Source organism: Rhincodon typus, chromosome 8 (assembly GCF_021869965.1).
Source record: "Rhincodon typus isolate 14 chromosome 8, sRhiTyp1.1, whole genome shotgun sequence".
In the NCBI taxonomy this organism is placed as follows: domain Eukaryota; kingdom Metazoa; phylum Chordata; class Chondrichthyes; order Orectolobiformes; family Rhincodontidae; genus Rhincodon; species Rhincodon typus.
This window is the reverse complement of record NC_063339.1, coordinates 32,838,070-32,857,849: the sequence shown is the minus strand read 5'-3', so window position 1 is coordinate 32,857,849 and position 19,780 is coordinate 32,838,070. Positions and strand designations below refer to the sequence as shown.

The 19,780-nt window shown below is 38.8% G+C and overlaps 1 protein-coding gene across 1 annotated transcript in view; it reads left to right on the top strand.

Moving 5' to 3' along the window:
* LOC109922461 (ribosome quality control complex subunit NEMF-like) overlaps window positions 1–19,780 on the top strand; it is a 134,024-nt gene that overhangs the window by 17,532 nt on the left and 96,712 nt on the right. Inside the window, exons 3-8 of the mRNA XM_048600086.1 lie at window positions 601–712; window positions 2,036–2,119; window positions 2,244–2,392; window positions 4,606–4,673; window positions 14,912–15,001; window positions 15,291–15,364. Coding sequence (XP_048456043.1) covers window positions 601–712; window positions 2,036–2,119; window positions 2,244–2,392; window positions 4,606–4,673; window positions 14,912–15,001; window positions 15,291–15,364 — 577 coding nt within the window. The remainder of the gene's footprint in view (window positions 1–600; window positions 713–2,035; window positions 2,120–2,243; window positions 2,393–4,605; window positions 4,674–14,911; window positions 15,002–15,290; window positions 15,365–19,780) is intronic.

Sequence of the window (19,780 nt, the reverse complement as noted above, 5' to 3'; positions counted from 1 at the left end):
TCATCAGAAAAGCTTTTCTGATGAAGGGTCTAGGCCCGAAACGTCAGCCTCTCTGCTCCTATGATGCTGCTTGGCCTGCTGTGTTCATCAGCCCTGCACCTTGTTGTCTGGGTGTTAAATAATGCTGGATGCAAAATACTCAAAAGGAAGAAAGGAGGAGGGAGGGCTAAATTGTTTAAGGAGTGCTTTGCAGTGCTGAAGAAAGAGGATGTGTTGAAGGATTCAAGGACAGAATCAATTTGGCTAGAGCTAAGGAAGAAAAATGGTTCATTTACATTACTTGATTTAGTGTTTAGACACCAACTAGTGGAAAGGTGTAGAGGAACAAATCTGCAGCAAAATCAGGGCAATGTTACCATTATAGAGTAGTTATAATGGGGGATTTTAATTTCCCAAATCCAGATTGGAATACTGATGATGTAAGGCAATAAGGTGCAAGTGTTTCTAGACTATGTTCAGGAGAATTTCCTGCAGCAGTATGTGTCCATCCAGCAAGAAATATGCATTAAGAACAGAAATGCTGAAGAAATTCAGAAAGCCTAGCAGCATATATGGAGATATAGAGTTAATGTTTCCAATCCGGTTTTCATTCTTTTTCAGAATTGAAATGGGCTGGGATATTTGTGATTTTTCTGCTGTTGACGGAAGTGGAGGAGAAGTAAACAGAATAGATGAGGGTGCTGAAAGCAAAGGAACGGGAGTACTAATGATAGTAAAGGAGAGATAGAGATGTAAAATGGGTAAATTTATAGGTGTGAAAAGAAAATGGGTCTGCACTGCAAGGAGCAAAACCTAACAAGCTGGGGTGGTTATAATCAGATGGAGGTTAGAGGTCATGCTTTGAAGTTGTTGAACTTAATATTGAGTCTTAGAGTCTGTAAGGTGCTGAAGTGGAAAAATGAGGTGTTCTTCCATCTTGCATTGAGTTTCGTTGGAGTATTGTAGTGGGCCAAGGATTAAAGTGTCAGCATGGGAGCAAGATGGTTTATTGAAATGGCAAGGTTGCGGTTATTTTTATTGATAGAACTCCGTACACTTTAAAGAGCAATGTTTGAGTACAGTCATGGTATATTTCCTGAAAAGGGAAAGCTAGGACAAACAAATCCAGAACTCCCCTGGATGACAGTTCTGATCCCAGCTGATGTTATTCTGGCCAGCTACCATCCCAGGCTGAAATCTGGCTTAATAGAACAGCTTTTATTTTGGTTTTAATGAGGTAGTCTCTTTATGAATTACAAACACACAATATTGCAGAAGTTTGTTATGCAAAAAAATTATTGTGCAAAAGAAATGAAGATAATCTAGAAGAAACCAAACCAAATGTCCGTCATGTTTAAAGATTTCAAAACAAATTATTTCAAAATAAATATATTCCCATTAATTGCAAAAAACACTTCTTCACATATCCCAAAAGCAACCCTTTACATTGCTCACACAAGAGAGAATCTCCCTTGTCTGTCAACTGCAAAGGTTTAATTTAACTTTGACTTCAATTCTCAGTCAGCCTCTTCCTGGAGCCTTTGTACACCTGAGTTTAAACTTTCTCAGCTACAAATAATCCCTTTTAGAGTTTTACCCAAACCTTTGGTCTGGAACTGTTACAAAATTCCTTGCTGAGATATTTTTTAGGAATCTTCTCCCTTTTACAGGGGCAATACTTTATACATTCATCTTCTACAAACCCTTCAGAATTCTCCAAACTGAAATTAAAACTGAACGGTTTCTTTCTAAGGTTTTCGGGGTTTCACCTGAAGCTTAAATAATAGTCAGAATCTTTCAACAGAGAGTCTAATATATGACAATAAGTAATATGTTCACTTGTTATCTCTCTCAATGTCAAGTTAGTTGTTAAAATGAGGAACTCGCTGCCTTGGGAAGCGCTTAAAGCAAATTAACATAGCTACTTTCAAAAGAAAACAGCTGAATACGTGAGACAAACTGAGTTGGACTAAATGGAATGGAAGAAATTTGTGTCCAAATGGCCTGTCTTTGTGATTTTTTTTTTTCCCCTACATGATTCTTCTTCTTTTTCCAGTTAGTTGATATCAGCCTCCTTAATGCTGACTGGTACAAAGGACAAACTTCTGCATTCTTCGTGTCCTACCATTTAATTGAAGCTGTAAAATTCAAATGTTATGGGATGGGTTCTTGTACCTGATGTTTTCAAAAAATTTAAATCTACTTGTGATTCTTTGTTTCTACCAGGATTTTTAATTTTAAATCTTCTATCTGTGTACTTGCAGGGTAACATAATCCTCACTGACAATGAGTATACAATTCTAAATCTCCTGCGTTTCCGTACTGATGAGGTACAAGATGTGAAGTTTGCTGTTCGTGAACGATATCCTGTTGATAATGCTAAAGGTCCAGAGCCTCCACTATCTTTAGAGAGGTACTTTTATCATGCAAATGACTCAAAATTAATGAAATCTAGATATATTTATGGCATTGCCTTTAACTTTGTAATGTTTCTGGTGGATGAAGTGTTATACTTTGCTTCAAGCAATACTTTTCAATTAATGTACCCAACTTGATTTTGTAATGAAGATAAATTTTATTAAGTGTGATGACATCTGTGGTACCTAAATTTTATTATGTTATTTAGGAGATCAGGTGTTCAACATTAAAGCATGTTTTTCCCCTCCTAATCATGTGCTTTGTATAAAGTTAAAACTACTTGGGATTGTCCAGACAGATTATCAGTTTGTAAATAAAGTACTGTTGTCTCCTTCTTTGTAATGTTTTCAGCCCCTCAAACTGTTTGAGATCTTTGCTTTGCTTCAGCTCTACCTTCTTGCGTTTCCCTGATTTTACTTGCTCCATCAATGGTGGTTGTGCCTTCAACTGCCTGGGTCCCGAGTTCTAGAATTGCCTTCTTAAACCTTCCTCGCTTTATTTGAATGTGCCTCTTCCAAACCGGCTGTTCCCTGTCCATGCTGTTCTGCTTGACCCTTGTAATGAATTTCCAATACACATTCACCATCACCAAGACTGCCTACTTCCACCTTAACCTCCAAACTTGTCTTCATCATTTGCTGCTGAAACCTTTACCTGTGCCAAAGCTACATCTGGATTTGACTATTCTGATGCTGTCCTGGCCAACCTCTCATTTTGCACCCTTCAAAAACTTTTGCTCATACTTATGACATGATGATACAAAAAATTCTGCTGTCCAAGTCCTCTTCGGTCTGCTCTTCCTCTTTTCTTCTCATTTGTGGTACGCCTCTCTTTTTGACAAAGCTATTGACCATCAATTCTGAAATCATTGGCAATTTTTTTTTGTTCATTGTTTCAGATTCCATGTTATGAATGTGCATTAAACAACATTTTATGGCATTATGAAAGGATTTATATAGCGGTATGTTAGTACGTGATACTGGAGTTTTGTATCAGCAATTTCTTTTAAAAACAAACAATTGACTATATTATCTTCTACCTGTTTAATGTTGGAAAGATGCAGAGCAGAATGAACAAAATTACACGAAGATTTTCAAGTCAGGTGTAGAATGGACATATATTTGACGGAGCGCCTCAACATCTACCTGGGACCAGTGTTGGGAGGCCTGAACTGTTTAAAATTTGAGCCTTTTTTAAAATAACCCAGTAGTTTTCACCTTGCAAGAATACTGTTCAGATGGGGAAGGCAAATATTTTTTAAATTTAAACTCTATGATACTGTTTCAATTGATTTTAAACTTCATCTTTTGTGTGTAGAATGACTGGCTGTACCCCTCATCAATTACAGAATGAATACTTCAACAAACTTTCAAGCCCTTATTTGTTTCAGTAGTTTGAAATTGTTGTAGATTTGGTGATAGATGAGATGAGGGCAGTAGTGTGTCTGTTTTCATGCTTATTTAAATATCGAGGAGTGATTCATTCAGCATTAATTCAGTTGTATTTCAGATTGTCATTAGCTAAAAGGTATTGGATTGAGTTTCCTTCCTCATCCTCAGACTAAAGTAAAGTTGGACAAAGCACACCGTGAATAGAACTTAATCCACTTGTATTTCAGTATTCTGCTCATCTGAGGCCTGAAATAATACTGGCAGAGATATACCCTTTAGAACAGGAATTCATCCAGAATTAGTGGAAAGTATTTTGATGCTGCAGGACTACTGGAGTGGTGATGGCAAATGGCCTAGTATCTCTTTTGATTGCTATCCAACATTGGCCAAAAAATATCTCACTCCACTGATCCTGTTTGCCTGTCCTTTAAAAGGAAGTGATTATTTTTCTAGAAGTACGAAAAAGTTATTGACAGCTTGAATCTGAGATGACTTGGACCACCCTCGGAATTTCTTCGGGCGTAACGTTTAGGGCTGCAGCAGGCAGTGCATTCCACAGCAAAAAAATACCATGGAAAACTTTCTGAAATCAATCCCATTTGCATTTTAATTCAATAAGACCACTTCTGAGGCAGTAAGTACACACAATATGAAAAAGGGGACATTGTTTTGATTTCAGGAACTAAGTTAGCCAGATTCAATCCAGTAGAAAATTCCTGCATAACATAATTTTCAATTTCCGATTGATGCATCTATATATTGAAATAATTAAGGTTTCCATTCTTTGTAATTGTTGAAATTTCTAATTGTTCTATAGGTTGAACGAGGTCTTGGCTAATACACCAAAAGGAGAACAAATAAAGAAAGTACTCAATCCCCACCTTTGTGAGTTTTTTAAAAATAAGTGCAGTAGATAAATGATCAAAATCAAGAAATCTGAGGTGTCAATATGCTAGTTGTGTTATAATGTGCTTAATGGGATGTGGAATAAAATCAAGAAAAGTAAGTATTCGAGTATTGCTGATGCAAAATAAAGTACTGCAGATGCTGGAAATAAAAGTTAAAATCAGAAAATGCTAGAAAATGAAGCTGGTCAGACAGTACATGTGGAGATCAAAACAAGAGTTAATGTCACAAGTCTCATCAGAATTGGAAAAGTTTTTGTTGTAACAGATTTTAAGTAAGTTGAAAGTCAGTGAAAGAGGTTGAAAGACTAGGGTTTAGAGGGATATGGATCAAATGCTGGCAAATAGGACTAGATTAATTTAGGATATCTGATTGGCATGGACAAGTTGGACCGAAGGGTCCGTTTCTGTTCTGTATATTTCTTTGGCTATGACTGAAAGGAAAGATGCAAAAGAGAAAAGCAAGAGCTTTTGTCAGAGACAAGAGCAGAACTTCAAGGTGAGCATTCTGCGAAGAGGAGTATCTGTGAATTAAATATGAATCCAAAAGCTTCTGTACTTGCTCAGTAGGAATGATTGTGGATTAGTGATGGTAAACACTTAAGGAAATATTTCATATGACTTAAAAATGTGCATTTCAGTTAAAAAATCCACAGGAAAGTGTTCCATATGTAGTTAACTAAAGAACCTAAAATATTATTAGAAAAGAGCTCCATAATATTGCCAAGAAGTCTTCAAGATATGAACAGGAAGAGATGGGGTAGATAAAGAAACCATTTCTGATAGTTGCAGATTTTGGAACTATAAGGCATGGTCTGAGAATTGGGGCCTGACTGTTCAGGAGAGATATTAGGAAGCACTTCTATAAACCAAGGCTGGAAGACGTTTGGAACTCTTTCCACAAATGGCAGTGGGTGCTGGATCAGTTGTTAATTTTAAATCTGAGATAGATCCCTTTGTGTAGCAACGGTATTAAGGGATATAGGCCAAAGGCAGGTATGTGGAATTAGGCTACAGATCAGCCATGATCTCATTAAATGGTGGAACAGGCTCAAGGGGCTTTATGGCCTACTTCTGTTTTTATGTTTCAACGTTCCTAAAGGTAAGCTTGAGGACTGGGACAGTTTTAGAAAGTAGCAAATAATGACCAAATGATTAATATTGTGAGAAAGTATAACCTTCCAAACCCACAACCACTTCATTCGAGAAAGACAAGGGTGACAGATACGTAGGAACACCAACATCTGCACGTTCTGCTCTGAGCCACTTGCTGTCCTGACTTGGAAATATATCGCTGTTTGTTCATTTTGTTTGGGCCAAAATCCTGGAATTGCCTCTCGAGAGGTATTGTGGGTTAACCTGCAGTGCGTGGACTGCAGTAGTTCAAGAAGGAGGTTGACCACCAGCTTCTCAAAGGCAACTAAGAATGTGCAATAAATGCTGGCTCCCAAATGGTGTCCATGTCTCATGAGTGATTAAAAGAAAAAAATTGTTGAAGCTTTTCATATTGGACTCAGGATAATTTGCAAGAAATGCCAATGTAAAGGGAAACAACATTCATACTGCATGAGAGAAGAGTTCTGATTTGTTGGCAAGTGGACTTTAGGTACAGAGGCGTTGCCATATAGAATGTACAAGCTACTGATGACTGTCAGGGTTTATGATGAATAATGGAGGTGAAGAGCTGGGTTATAACCGGAAGAATATAATAAGCAGTTGAGCTTTAAAAATTTTAGGGATCGTTTAGGTGCTCCATTTTATTTTCTCTGACATAATTGGTATCATGTTTCATTAGAGGCCAGTAAATAAACTAGATTACATTACGTAAAATACACAACAGAAATGGCCATTAGCCCAACTTTCTCTACTGGTGTGTTTAGGTCACCTAAGTCTTCTCCTGCTTATTCTTTTCTTAACACTGATCCATCAAATATAGTTTGAGAAGAGGCTTTCTGTGTTATGAGAATTAGTCGTGAGAAAGTCATGTTTTTGTATCAAAGATTCAGAGCAAGTAGATAATTTCTCATGGGCCATATTACTTTAAAATAACATACATATCAGTCTAAATATATGTCAGATCATTGGCAGCTGTGCAGGCCATTGGTTGGCCACTTTTGGAATACTGCATTCAGTTCTGGTCTCCCTGCTGTAGGAAAGATGTTGTGAAATTTGAAAGGGTTCAAAAAAGATTTACAAGGATGTTGCCAGGGTTGAAGAGTTTGAGTGAGAGGGAGAGGCCGAAAAGGCTGGGGCTGTTTTCCCTGGATCATCGGAGGCTGAGGGATGACGTTATAGAAGTTTATAAAATCATGAGCGGCATGGATACGGTAAATAGCCAAGGTCTTTTTCCTAAGGTAGGGAAGTCCATAACTAGGGGGCATAGTTTTAAGGTGAGAGGGGAATGATTTAAAAGGGACCTAGGGATAACTTTTTCACGCAGACTGTGGTGCGTGTATGGATTGAGTTGCCAGAGGGAGTGGTGGAGGTTGGTACAATTACAACATTTAAAGGGCATCTGCATGGATATATGAATAGGCGGGGTTTAGATGGATATGGGCCAAATGCTGGTAAATGGGACTAGGTTGATTTAGGATATCTGGTTGGCACGGATGAGTTGTACCGAAGGGTCTGTTTCCATGCTGGTCATCTCTATGACTCTATAGCTGGTGGCTTACGAGGCAAATAAAGTATTTGTTTGGGTCCGTTTCCTTAACTGTATTTTCCTAGAACAGTTCACCTAGCTTGTCACCAGAAGCTGTAGGCTGGTGGCTGTACTCCACGTTAAACATAACTGACCAGGAGACACTCCCACTTTCATTACCAACTACAGATATATTGGAAGGATTTAGAGGTTGATAATCAACCTTTTTGGCCACGTTCTGAATCACAAAATTGCTATGGTGCAGAAGGAAGCTGGCGTTCTGAACGAGTATTATGACTTGGTGCCATTCTTCTGCCATTTTTCCATAGTCTTCCACATTTTCTATTCTCACAATCATTTAAAACCCTCATCATTGCCTCACTGCAACCTATCTCTGCCGTACTTGCAGACCTTAACTAACCACTCCAAAAGAAGATTTTCTCACATCACACATTTGCTTGTTTTGCAAGTGATCTTATATCTTACACTTTCCTGTTCTCAATCCCTTTATGAAAAGGGATCATTTCTCTCTATCTACTCTATCCTTTCCCCGCCCCACCTCATGTAAAGATGTTTAAAAGACAAATGGAAAGGCACTGTATCTAAATACATGCAGCATTAGCAATAAAGTGGATAGATTAATAGTGCAAATAGTTGTACATGAGTCTGATATAATGTGATTACCAAGATATGGCTGCCTGGTGACCAAGGCTGGGAGCTGAATACTCAAGGCTGTTCAATCTTTAGGAAGATCAGGCATATAGGTAAAGGAGGTGGGATAGCATTGTTAGCAAAGGATGAAATCTTTGGAACTCTGAGAAAGGTATGAACACGGCAAACCTAGATATGGAAACCGTTTTGGTGGAACTAAGAAGCAGCAAGGAGTGAAAATCATTGGGAATTATCTATGGGTCTTCAAACAATAGAGATAAGGTAGGGCTCAACATTAAATGGAAACTTAGAGAAGCCTCCAGCTGGGGCGCTGTTAGTAATCATGGGTGATTTTAATCTACATGTGGACTGGACAAACCCCCTTAGCAATAATACAGTGGCAGATCAATTTCTGGATTGTGTGCAAGATTTTTTTTTAAGAACAGTACTTCAGGGACCCATCTAGGAATGGGCTATCCTCGATTTGGTACTGTACAATGAGAAGGGATTAATTAGTTAATCTTGTTGCGAAGGTTTCCTTCGGGAAGAGGGACCATAACATTCGATTCTTCTTTGAGTTCGAAAGTGAAGTTGTCCAATTCAAAACTAGATCCTTAAATCTAAACAAAGGAAACTACAAAGGTATGAAGGGTGAGTCGGTTATGGTTGTTTGGGTAACTTCATTGAAAGTCATGACTGACAATGGCTAATATTTAAGGGACAAATATATGCATTGCGACGCTTATGTGTTTTTGCTTAAGCAAGGAACAACAGGAAAAGTAGCCCAACTATGGTAAACAATAGAAATTAGGATATTATTAAGTCCAAAGAAGAGTCATATAAAGTTGCTGAAAAAAAGTAGTGCCTGGGATTGGGTGCAGATTAGAATTCAGTAAAGAAGAACCAACCAATCTAAGAAAAGAAAAGAAAACAAGTAACCTGTTAAGGAACATAAAAGTGGACTCTAATAGCTTGTATAAGTATGTATATAAAAAAGAAAATTGAAAGCAAATGGAGGTCCCTTACAGCCTGGAACAGTATAAATGATAACCAAGAACAAAGAAATGATTAAACAATTAAACAACCATTTTAGTTCTGTCTTCCTGGAAAAGACACAACTCCTCAAATATTAGGGAAACGTGGGTCTCATGAGGAGGAATTAAAGGAAAATAGTATTAATTGAAAGGTGGTGCTGGAAAAGTTAATGGCATTGAAACTGATTAAACGCTGAACTTTTATAGTCTGTGTCACAGAGTACTCAGTAGTGGATATGCTGGCTGTCATCTTCCAAAATCCAGTAGATTCTGGAATTGTCCTGGCAAATTTGAGGATGGTAAATATATCCTAATTATTTTTAATGAGGGAAGGAAATATAGGGAATTACAGACTATGATTAGTTTAACATACATAGTAGGGAAAATTCTAGAGTCTTTTATAAAGTATGTGATAACAGGGCATTTTGAATATATCAATGGGATTAGACAAAGCATGGATTTACGAAGGAAAACCCTGTTTGACAACCCTACTGGAGTTTTGAGGATGAAACTAATAGAATTGATAAGGAAAATTCAATGGATGCAGTGTATTTGGATTTTCAGAAAGCCTTTAATAAAATCCAATTTAAGAGATTAAATTGATGAACGTGGGTTTGGGGTAATATATTGGCATGGATTAAGAATTGGCTATCAGACAAGAGACAGCGTAGGAATAAGTGTCTGAAGAAGGGTCTAGACCCGAAATGTCAGCTTTCCTGGTCCTCTGATGCTGCTTGGCCTGCTGTGTTCATCCAGCTCTACACCTTGTTATCTCAGATTCTCCAGCATCGGCAGTTCCTACTATCTCTGTAGGAACGAATGGGTCTTTTTCAGAATAGAAGTCGGTAACTAGTGGGTACCACACGGTTCAGTGCTTGGGCACCAGCTATTTGCACTGTATGTCAACAATCTCGATTTGTGAATCAAATGTAATATTTCCAAATTTGTTGACCACAAAACTAGGTGGCATTGTAAAAGGTGAAGAGAATGTCAGGAGGCTTCAGTGCGACTTGAATAAGTTGAGTACGTGGATAAATACATGTCAGATGCTGGTATAACGTGGATAAGTGTGACGTTATCCAGTTTGGCAAGAAAAATGAAATTGCAGACTGTCATATAACAAGTGATAGATTGGGAAATACTGATCACAACAGAACCTGAGTGGCCTTCTACACCAGTCACTGAAATAAAGCTTTAAGTGCATCTGCAGTTGAGAAGGCAAATGGCTTGTTGGCCTTCATTGTAAAAGTGATTGAATGCAGGAACAAGCATATCTTACTGCAGTTGTACAGACTGAGATGAGGATTCAACTGTACTGTGTGCAGTTTTGGTCCCTTTATGTAGAAGATCATCGATCATAGATCATAGAATCCCTACAGTGTGGAAACAGGCTGTTCGGCCCAACAAGCCCACACCGACCCTCGGAGCATCCCACCCAGACCCATCCCCCTCTAACCCACCTAATCTACACATCCTTGAACACTTTGGGCAATTTAGCATGGCCAATCCACCTTGCCTGCACATCTTTAGACTGTGGGAGGAAACCGGAGTACCCGGAGGAAACCCATGCAGACACTGGGAGAAAGTGCAAACTCCACGCAGACAGTTGCCCGAGGGTGGAATTGAACCCGAGTCCCTGGCGCTGTAAGGCGGCAGTGCTAAAACTGAGCCACCGTGTCCCCTCAAATGTAGGGATGGATATACTTACAGTGAAGGTCGAGCAGACTGATTTTTTTTTTTTGGGTTGGCAAGATTGTCGTGTAGGTGAGATTGGGTTGGCTATGCCTGAATTCATTGGAGTCCAGGGGATATGACTGATATTTATAAAATGCCGACAAAGCTTGACAAACTGGAAGCAGGAATGATATCTCCACTATCTGGGAATGTATAAAACAAGGGAACACAGTCTTCGGAAATGAGCTAGGCCATTGAGGATGGAGAATAGGAGAAATTTAGTCACTTAGAGGGTGATGAGTCTACCTTGCTTTGGAGGCCAAGTCACTGAATAGGTTAAAGAAAAGAATAGATTTCTGCAAATTAAATCGTCAAGAAGTATGGCAAGCGGGCAGGAGGATGACATTTAGATTGGGTTTCAGCCACAATCCTCCTGAATAATGGAGCAGGTTCAATGGGCTGAATGACCTCCTCCTAATCCAATGTTCTGTATTTCTATCAGCTATCCTCTTCCCCTTTTCTTTAGCAATCTATCATAACTGCAATTTCTCACCCCAGATCCATTACTGTAAAACTGTTTTGAACTGCCCTGCCCCCTTTAGTGATTTATGCACATTTACGCCCAGGTTTCTCTGCTCCTGCACACACTTTAGGATTGAATCCTTTGTTTTATACTGATTCTCTAAGTCCTTACTACCCAAATGTATCACCTCACACTTCTCTGCATTGAACTTCATCTGCCACCTAACTACCCACTTGACAACTTGTCAGTGTCATTTCAGTTTTACACGGTCTTCCCCACAATTTACAGTGATTCCAGGTTTTGTATCATTTAGAAACTTGGAAATTGTCCCCTCTACCAAGTTCCAGATTGTCAACGTATATTAGGAAAAGCAGGGTTCCTAAAACTAATTCCTGGAGAATCCTACCATGAATGATTCTCCAGTTCAAAATATCCATTGACCATTACACTTTGTTTCCTATCCCTCAACCAATTTTTTTTTTTTTTTTTACCCCAATTGCTATTGCCCCTTTTAATTCCATGAGCTATAACTTTTCTTACAAATCTGTGTGGTACTAAATTTAACACCTTTTGGAAGTCCATGGGCACCACATCAACAGTTTTGCCCTCATCAGCGCTCTGTTATTTTTCCAATAAACTCCAGCAAGTTAGTTAAATACAGTTTCCTCTCAAGAAATTCCTACTGCTTCTTAATTTACCCACCTCTTGTCATGCAACTGTTAATTCTACTCTGAATAATTGTTTCAAGAACTTTCCCCACCTCTAAAATTAAACTGACTAGTCTGTACTTGCTGATCTTAACATGTATCCTTTCTCTAAATGTAGGTGTGACTTTTGCAATTCTCCAGTTCTCCAATAGCACTCTGGAGTTCCAAGGAATATTGAAAAATTACAGCCAGTGCATCTTCAATTTTCACTTTCACGTTCTTCAGTATCCTTGGATGCATCTCATCTGGTCCTGGTGTCTTATCAAATTTAAGTATAAATGGCATATTCATTACAGTCACATCATTTTATCAATTTTAAACCATTCTAATGACTGTCCCTCTCTGTTACACCGGCTCAGGCGGCATCACCTTCCTTATAAAGACAGATGCAATGCATTAATTTAACACCTCAGCCATGTGTAAATACTCTTTTTGGTCTCTAATCATACAGTGCTCCTTTTACCATCCTTTTTCTGTGTATGTGCCTACAGATGACTTTAGGATTTCACTTTGTTTGCTGCTAGACTTCTTTCTTAATCTGTCTTGCCTACTTTGATTTGCATTTTCACTTCCCTTTGAACTTCCTGTATTCAGATTAGTTCTCATTGTATTTTCTACCTGGCACCTGTTATAAGCACACTGTTTTTCTTTTTTCTTTTTATCTTAATTTCTGTCTCCTTTTCAGGCAGGGAGCTCTGGTTTGTTTGTCCTACCTTTGGCCTCAACTATGCCTGAACCATCTCATCTTTGAAGATAGTCCATTGTTTAGCTAAAGATTTTCCCCCCCAACCCTTGGTTCCGGTCTATCCAACCCATTGTTCTTGCCCCATTAAAGTCATCTATCTTCCAGTGAATTGTTTTACTGTGGGTTGTCGTGTCCCATTGTCATCCTGAACCATATGATGCTATGATTACTGTGCCCTAGGTGCTCCCCCCGCTGATGCTTGCTGTACTTGGCCCACCTTGTTCCCAAGAATTGGGTGCAGTCTGCCTTTTTTCTTGTACTGAACAAGTACTGCTGTAGAAAATTCTCCTGAACACAATATAGGAATACTTGTCCCTCTGGGCTCTTTACACTACCACTATTTCAGTCAAATTCGGGTAATTAAAGTTCCTCATTGCAGTTACTGTATGATATTTTCACCTTTCTATAATATCCTTGCAGATTTCTTCCTGTACACCCTTCCACTAATTGGTGGTCTATAGACTACGCTGAGCAATATGATTGCATCCTTCTTGCCCCTTTGTTCTAGCCAAATCAACTCTGTCTGTGAATACTCCTGAGAAATCCTTTCTGCAGCACCACAATGCTGTCCTGAATCCAAAAAAATCTTTTTTCTTTTTCCTATCTTTTCTAGACACCATATAGTGGGGAATATTTAAAGCCAGACCTATCTTTACTTGAGTCACGTCCCTGTTATAGCTTGAGCATCATTATTCTGCACTTGAAACTTAAAATTCTTATTGACTATATTCTGTACATTAGAATACATGCAGTGTAACCCTGATTTATATCTAATTTCCTTTTCTTTTCTTGCACTCTGCGGTATTATTGTCTAATATATTTTCTGATTTACACAGTCCTGCTGAATTAGTTTAAAATCCTCCCAACAGCACTAGCAAAGTACCCTGCCAGGAATTCAGTCCCAGGCTATGTTCAGGTGTAATCTGTCTAGCCTGTACAAGTGTAATCGTTTCCAATGCCCCAAGAATAAAAAGTCCTCCCTCTTGCACTATCTTTCCAGCCACGCATACTGTTTTATCCTTTTTCTTTATATACAAATACATGGGCACTGGGGTAATATTTTCGAGGTCCACCTTGCTAATTTTCTATCTAGCTCCATAAATTCTGCCTGCAGGACCACGAAGCCAGTCCTACCAATTTCATGGGTACCAACATGGACCATGACCTGTGGATGTGCATTATCTTCTCTCTACCCTGTTTCTCTTGGACTACTTTGCGGTCACCCATTCCCTGTATGCCCTATCCTGTGGAGTGATCATCTCTCTGAACATACTGTTTACATAGTTCTGTGCCTCATGGATGCACCGTAGTGATTCCAGCTGTTGGTCAAGCACTGAAATCTGTAGTTAGTGACGTGTGCTTGTATAGATTATGTGGGAAGTTGTGGGCAATTCACATGTCATAGATTGGGCATTCTACTTAGCTGTGCTGCCATGCCACACTTGTGTACAATTTGCTATAAACTTAAAATTTTCTTGCTGTAGATTGACTGACAGACAAACAGTCTCCCAATTGAGACCAGTCTTTAACAGCGACTGCTCAGGAAGGAATCCCTCCTCCACCCTCAGCAAGCCTAACTTGTTGCATTGAACTTTATTTAAAGCATCTTTCTCCTTGTTTACTGTGCGCCTTTCATGGCCATCAACTGGGACTCAATCCCAAAGTTTCTGGCTCAGAGATAGGGACGCTGAGCACTGTACCCCACGACCTCTACTGTTTGTAGGCTATAATTATCTCCTGTTGGATACCAGGGCATAATGCTGGCTTCCTAGATGCATCTAAGCAGTGCTTTTTAAAAAAAAAAAAAACAGCTTTCCAAAGAAACAAAAACAGAAATTGCGGGTGAAATTCTGGCAGCATCTGTGGGGAGAAAGCAGAACTAATGTTTTGGTTCTGATGAAGAGTCACTGAACTTAAATTGCGAACTTTGCTTTCTCCCACAGGTGCTACTGGACCTGCTGAGTTTGGCTAGCACTTTGTTTTTGTTTCACATGTCCAGCATCCGCAGTTCTTTGTTTTATTTAGCTTTCCAGAGTATGTGGACTGATATGATATGTAGAATATCATTTTTAACCATATGTGGAATGTGATTAATACACAATTCAGCATTGAGCCTGTAATTAAGTATATTTAAAGTGTCCAACAATCTTTCAAATTGGATATTGACAATATATTTTGATTTACTTTTGATTTGAAATGTGAAATTTCCTATTTAAAATTTTCTTTGTTTGTTCATTTTAAAGCTTGTGGAGCAACATTGATTGAGCATTGCCTGATGAAGTTTGGATTCTCTAGTAATGCAAAAATAGATGAAGATTTTGATTTGTCCAAAGGTAAATCTGTAGGAGCGGTGAAATTTCTGCATGGTTTTTGAATTTTGCTTTTTTTTTTTTTGCAATGCTATTCAAACTGTTTTTATAAAGTGCGTTTTTGTCTTTAAATTTATCACTGGTTTTTGAAATGAATTAAACATTACACTAAAAATGTAATCACTTGATTAATGAAAGCAAGTATTTAAATTCTTTTGGAAATTGTGCATATTTTCAGTTGTTTTTCTGCTTTATTTTTCACAGTATTAAATTCTGCTTTGATCATATTAAGTTTAATTTTTTTTCTTTCTAGATGGAGTGAAACTTTTGGCTGCTCTACACTCGGCTGAGGAATTTATGGAGATGACAACTAACTTTAAAGGACAGGTAGACTTGTGGATTAATTTCCTTAGTGTTTCTAAATCACCTTTTTTACTGCATGTTATTTTCCATTCTGTAAATGCATCTCATTGTCTTTGATACCATGTGGCCTAGTGTCTACTTAGCTCATTGCAAATTTTGGATATAGCTCTAGAAAAAGGAATGTCAAAATCTGTAGATGATTTTAACATAGAACAAAAGTTAATTCCTTAAAATATTTTAGAAACCTTCAGAAGAATTTTAATAGGATGTAACAGTGGACTAAAAATGTCAGCTTGAATGCATTCAGTGTGAGAGAATACATTTTGGTTTAGATAGTATAATGGTAGTGAATAGATTCTGAATGGAAATGGGCTTAGTGCTTTGGAAAAGCTCAGTGATTTTGGGGCAGAGTGTAGGCTCACAGAACATTTCAGGCTACGCATCAGGTTAACAAAATGAAAAGTGAATGAATTCTAGATTTCATGACGACTATGCAATTTACAAGCTAACAGCAATGATGAACCTATATTAAGTATTAATAAGATACCACTTATAGTACTGAATGTAGTATTGAGGATTTTGGAGAGACTATAATACAGGCTAACTAAGATGCTTCTTGAGTATTGCTGAAAAAAAGACATTTTATCAAAGCTTTTCATTTTGTACTCCTAAAGACAATTTTCAAGAGTATGAATCCAAAGAAAATCTTTTTTATTTTTTATTACGTGAGGTGAGGGTTTACTGGTTGCCAAGCAGACTGTGGTGCAGGTGTTGCCATCGAACTGCACCTGTTGCTGCTGATTGACACTTAACCATCAGATTTGGTTTACATTTTAAACCAGGAGGTTGACTCTAATTAGCTAGGGCATTGCCCTAAGAAATGAACCAGCAAATGGCAGTCACCTATTTTGTTGAGTTGAAACAGGTGCAGTGCATTTGCTTTATTTACTGCCTGCAAAGGACAGGGCCCTGCTTCTTAATATATGTAACTTCCAGTGTATGCAAGTGCACAACACAATGATCCTGACTGACGACAATAAATCAGTTGTCAGTATAATTCCTTGCACATGGAATTATTCAGAAAATGTTGCCCAAATACAGATTCACAACTTATGTTGGACACTATGTTGTAAGTTTTACAAGTACAAGCTGGTTGGATTTAATCAGTACCTTGCTTGTGGTGAATAATAAAAGGGTCACACTGATATGATCTGCCAATTTTTGAGATGTATGGCCTATGTTGTTGGCATCACACCAACACTGAAATTCAGATAGCGTATTGCTAATTTATGTGTAGAGTAGTAATTTTGGCTTGGTAGCAGTATCTTGTTAGTCCATTCGTGATGTTAGGGCGTAGCAGAGTGAAACAGCTGTTTCATCTGTTACTCGAAGTGTGATCTGAGGTAGAATAGGCACTTTTCAAGACCAAGAGTTGCTGCCTTAGGACCTTTCATGCGCTTACGCCATATACATTGGGAAACTATTTGCACAGGGTAGCTATTATCTCGTAGGGTGGCTTTAATGCATCTTATTCCAGCATCACTAACTGGTGAGTTAAATTTCAATCGCACCATGTTTGCCAAAATAAATGGTGTGGACATGGGATCCCTAGGCCCAGCTCTTGCAAATATTTTTGTTGCATTCGATAGAATGATGCTTCTGCTCCTATCTCTCACGGACTTCATGAGCTCCATAATGCTGCAAGTTTGAAATGGAGCAATTAAATGAGCTCCCTTTACTCGATCTCCTCGTTGAGAACAGCAGGGGTTTCTCTAGTACTGTCAAACCTACTTTCACTGGCCAGTGTGTACATTGGGTTCCTACAGTTCCAAGTGCTACAAGATTGGCCTTTACCAGAAATCTTGTAAATATGGTGCGAGCCATTTGTTCACCATGCAAAATGACGCTGAAGTGGCAAGTACCACTTACGTTAATACTACATAGTAGCAGTTAAAACCTTTTAATGGTATGAATAATTAACAAGTTTTTTTTTTAGGGATGCTTTCTGTAGTTAATTTTTGAGAGCCAGGATACGATTTTCTTTCAAAAAAAAAAACAAAATACAGTGCAAGCTGGAAATATGAAATGAAAACAGAAATTGTTGGAAATCCAACTTGGCACTAGTCTTGGAAAGTGACAGTATTAACATGTCAAGTTTGTAGATTCATCAGAACTTGGACAAGTTAGACATTTAATAGTTTTTAAGTAGAAAGGGGAGTATGGTGCAAAAAAGAAAAGACTGCATTAGGTTAGAAGACAGTCAAGATTAAGTGACAAATTGTTTTATTGTGCAAGACCAAAGCAGATGGTATTGGAAGAAGAAAAACAAAAGATACACTCAATCTTACCCAATTTCTGAACGTGTAGGTAATGGTGAGTCAGTTGGGAAAATATGGTAAAGTCAAAAAAGTGACATTCTTGACTGAGGAAAATAAAGCCTGATTTCTTTTTATAATCAAGTTTGGAAAGGTGAAGTGAGAATCTCACTCGTGAGTGTTGAGAGACCTATTTGCATATATTTACATCTTGTCATGACTCAAATGCCCCTCATTTATATATTTATCTATTCTACCACACTTTGGAAAGAAACTACAGGCATCAGTTCCTGGCACCAAATTCATAGAGGGTCCCAGATGGCTGCAGCTCTCCATGTTCCTCTGGGCCTCAATCGCGGACACCAGTCCATAACATCTCACATTAGGCTCCACAAGCAGTGACCACTGCAGTCCCTTGTCCATGGGGGTTTGGCACCAAACAAGCACCTGCTTCATCACAACATCATGGCACATCTCATTCACTTAGAATACAGTTCTCCACTTCAGTACTGCACTTTGGAATGCACTGTACATTTTCATTGTAATCCTTCTACCAGGACACTGGCACGTTGGGGACAAACACCTATATCATGGATTGGACCAGAGTGCATCTCAGAGAGTGGGCTCCATGTATGTGCAATGTGATGGCATTCAAAGGGCAATAGAATTAAACAGACACCTACACAGTATAGGTTTATATTAGGACAGTGATGTGCAACATCCATCTAGAGGCATCCCAATGGACTCCTTTTTGGGGACCTTTATGACCCAATGTTTGGAGGACAGTGTTTTGTATGTGCAGGGGCTGCTGAATAATCATATTAGCAAGGAGTTGCTTTGTTTCTGAAATTACCCACATAGGCTCATTGGATTGTACTGAGTAGGTCCCAGCACAGAAGCTGTGGTTTTCCTTGTGGCAGCTGCACTAAGGGCTGCTATGTGAATGGATGAGAAGCACATGCGTCTGAAAGCTCAGCATCAGCACCAAGCTCCAGCATTTGTGGAGCTGCCCCTCCCTGCTAGTGCGGTACTTCCACCCACAGATGTCCTGATGACGTGGCAAAGATGCAGAAGAGACACAATTGTTCATCGTCGCTGGAATGTAGGTCAGAGTGGGGCAGTGGAGCTATACTTCCTCCAGAAATGGAGGTCAGAATGCCATGTCGTGTTATCTGGAGTATCTGCAATGCAACACTGTCTTCCACTAGTGCCACCAAAAACCACAGTATGGCTTTTCCACATCAGTATTCCATGCAGGTGATGTTTTGGGCTTCATACCAGTACTATCCATACAGAATGCAGCCGGATTGTCCGAGCCTGTGCTCCAGACAATTGGAGGATGTACTGAAGCTATGGGAAGCAGAGGGGCTTCTCTTTTTTGAAGGGGGAAAATGTTCAGATGCCACTGGCGACTGCAGTAGACAACAGAGGGAATGAGTTGCAAAATAGAGGTAGAGATTCAGCCATGTTAAGAATACATTTGCAGTGGCAATAATGGTAAGGCTGCATCACACTTGACAATGATCTTTCTTCATTCTCGGGACTTGGAGATCTCAGCATCATCATGTCAGCTGTCATGGTCCTTCTCTGCTGAGGCAAGGATTCCCTCCTTGTAAGGAATGTGGATACTGATGTTGAGCACCCCACCGCCCACCTTCACACTCCATTTCTTCTGGAATGGGACAAAGGTGTTATGGATCAGGCCACACCCTTACAAAATATTTTAAGAAGGTAGCCTAGACCCTAACTTTTCTTATTTTAAAGATAGATGTGAAGTGGGTGTTGCAAGTGTGGTGCAACTAGTCAAACCACTTGGCTTTAAGTAAAGCACAATTTATTTAAACACTACAGTTAAAACATGAACGAAAGAAAGCAGAATTTAGGATAACTTAACTATTGGAAAACTTAACCGAATACTTGATATAGTAACTTAACTAATTAACTGTTCCAATATAGTAACATCCCATAAACACACCCCTTGGCAAAAAGGTAAATTCAAACACCGGTTCCTACAGGCAGGAGGCAATAACGTCCAAAGAGCTGTAAGAGAAAATGAGTTAGGAATCATTTACTGAAACTTGCAACTCTCTGGTATTCAAAACATCTTGTGACTGCTACAGCTTAA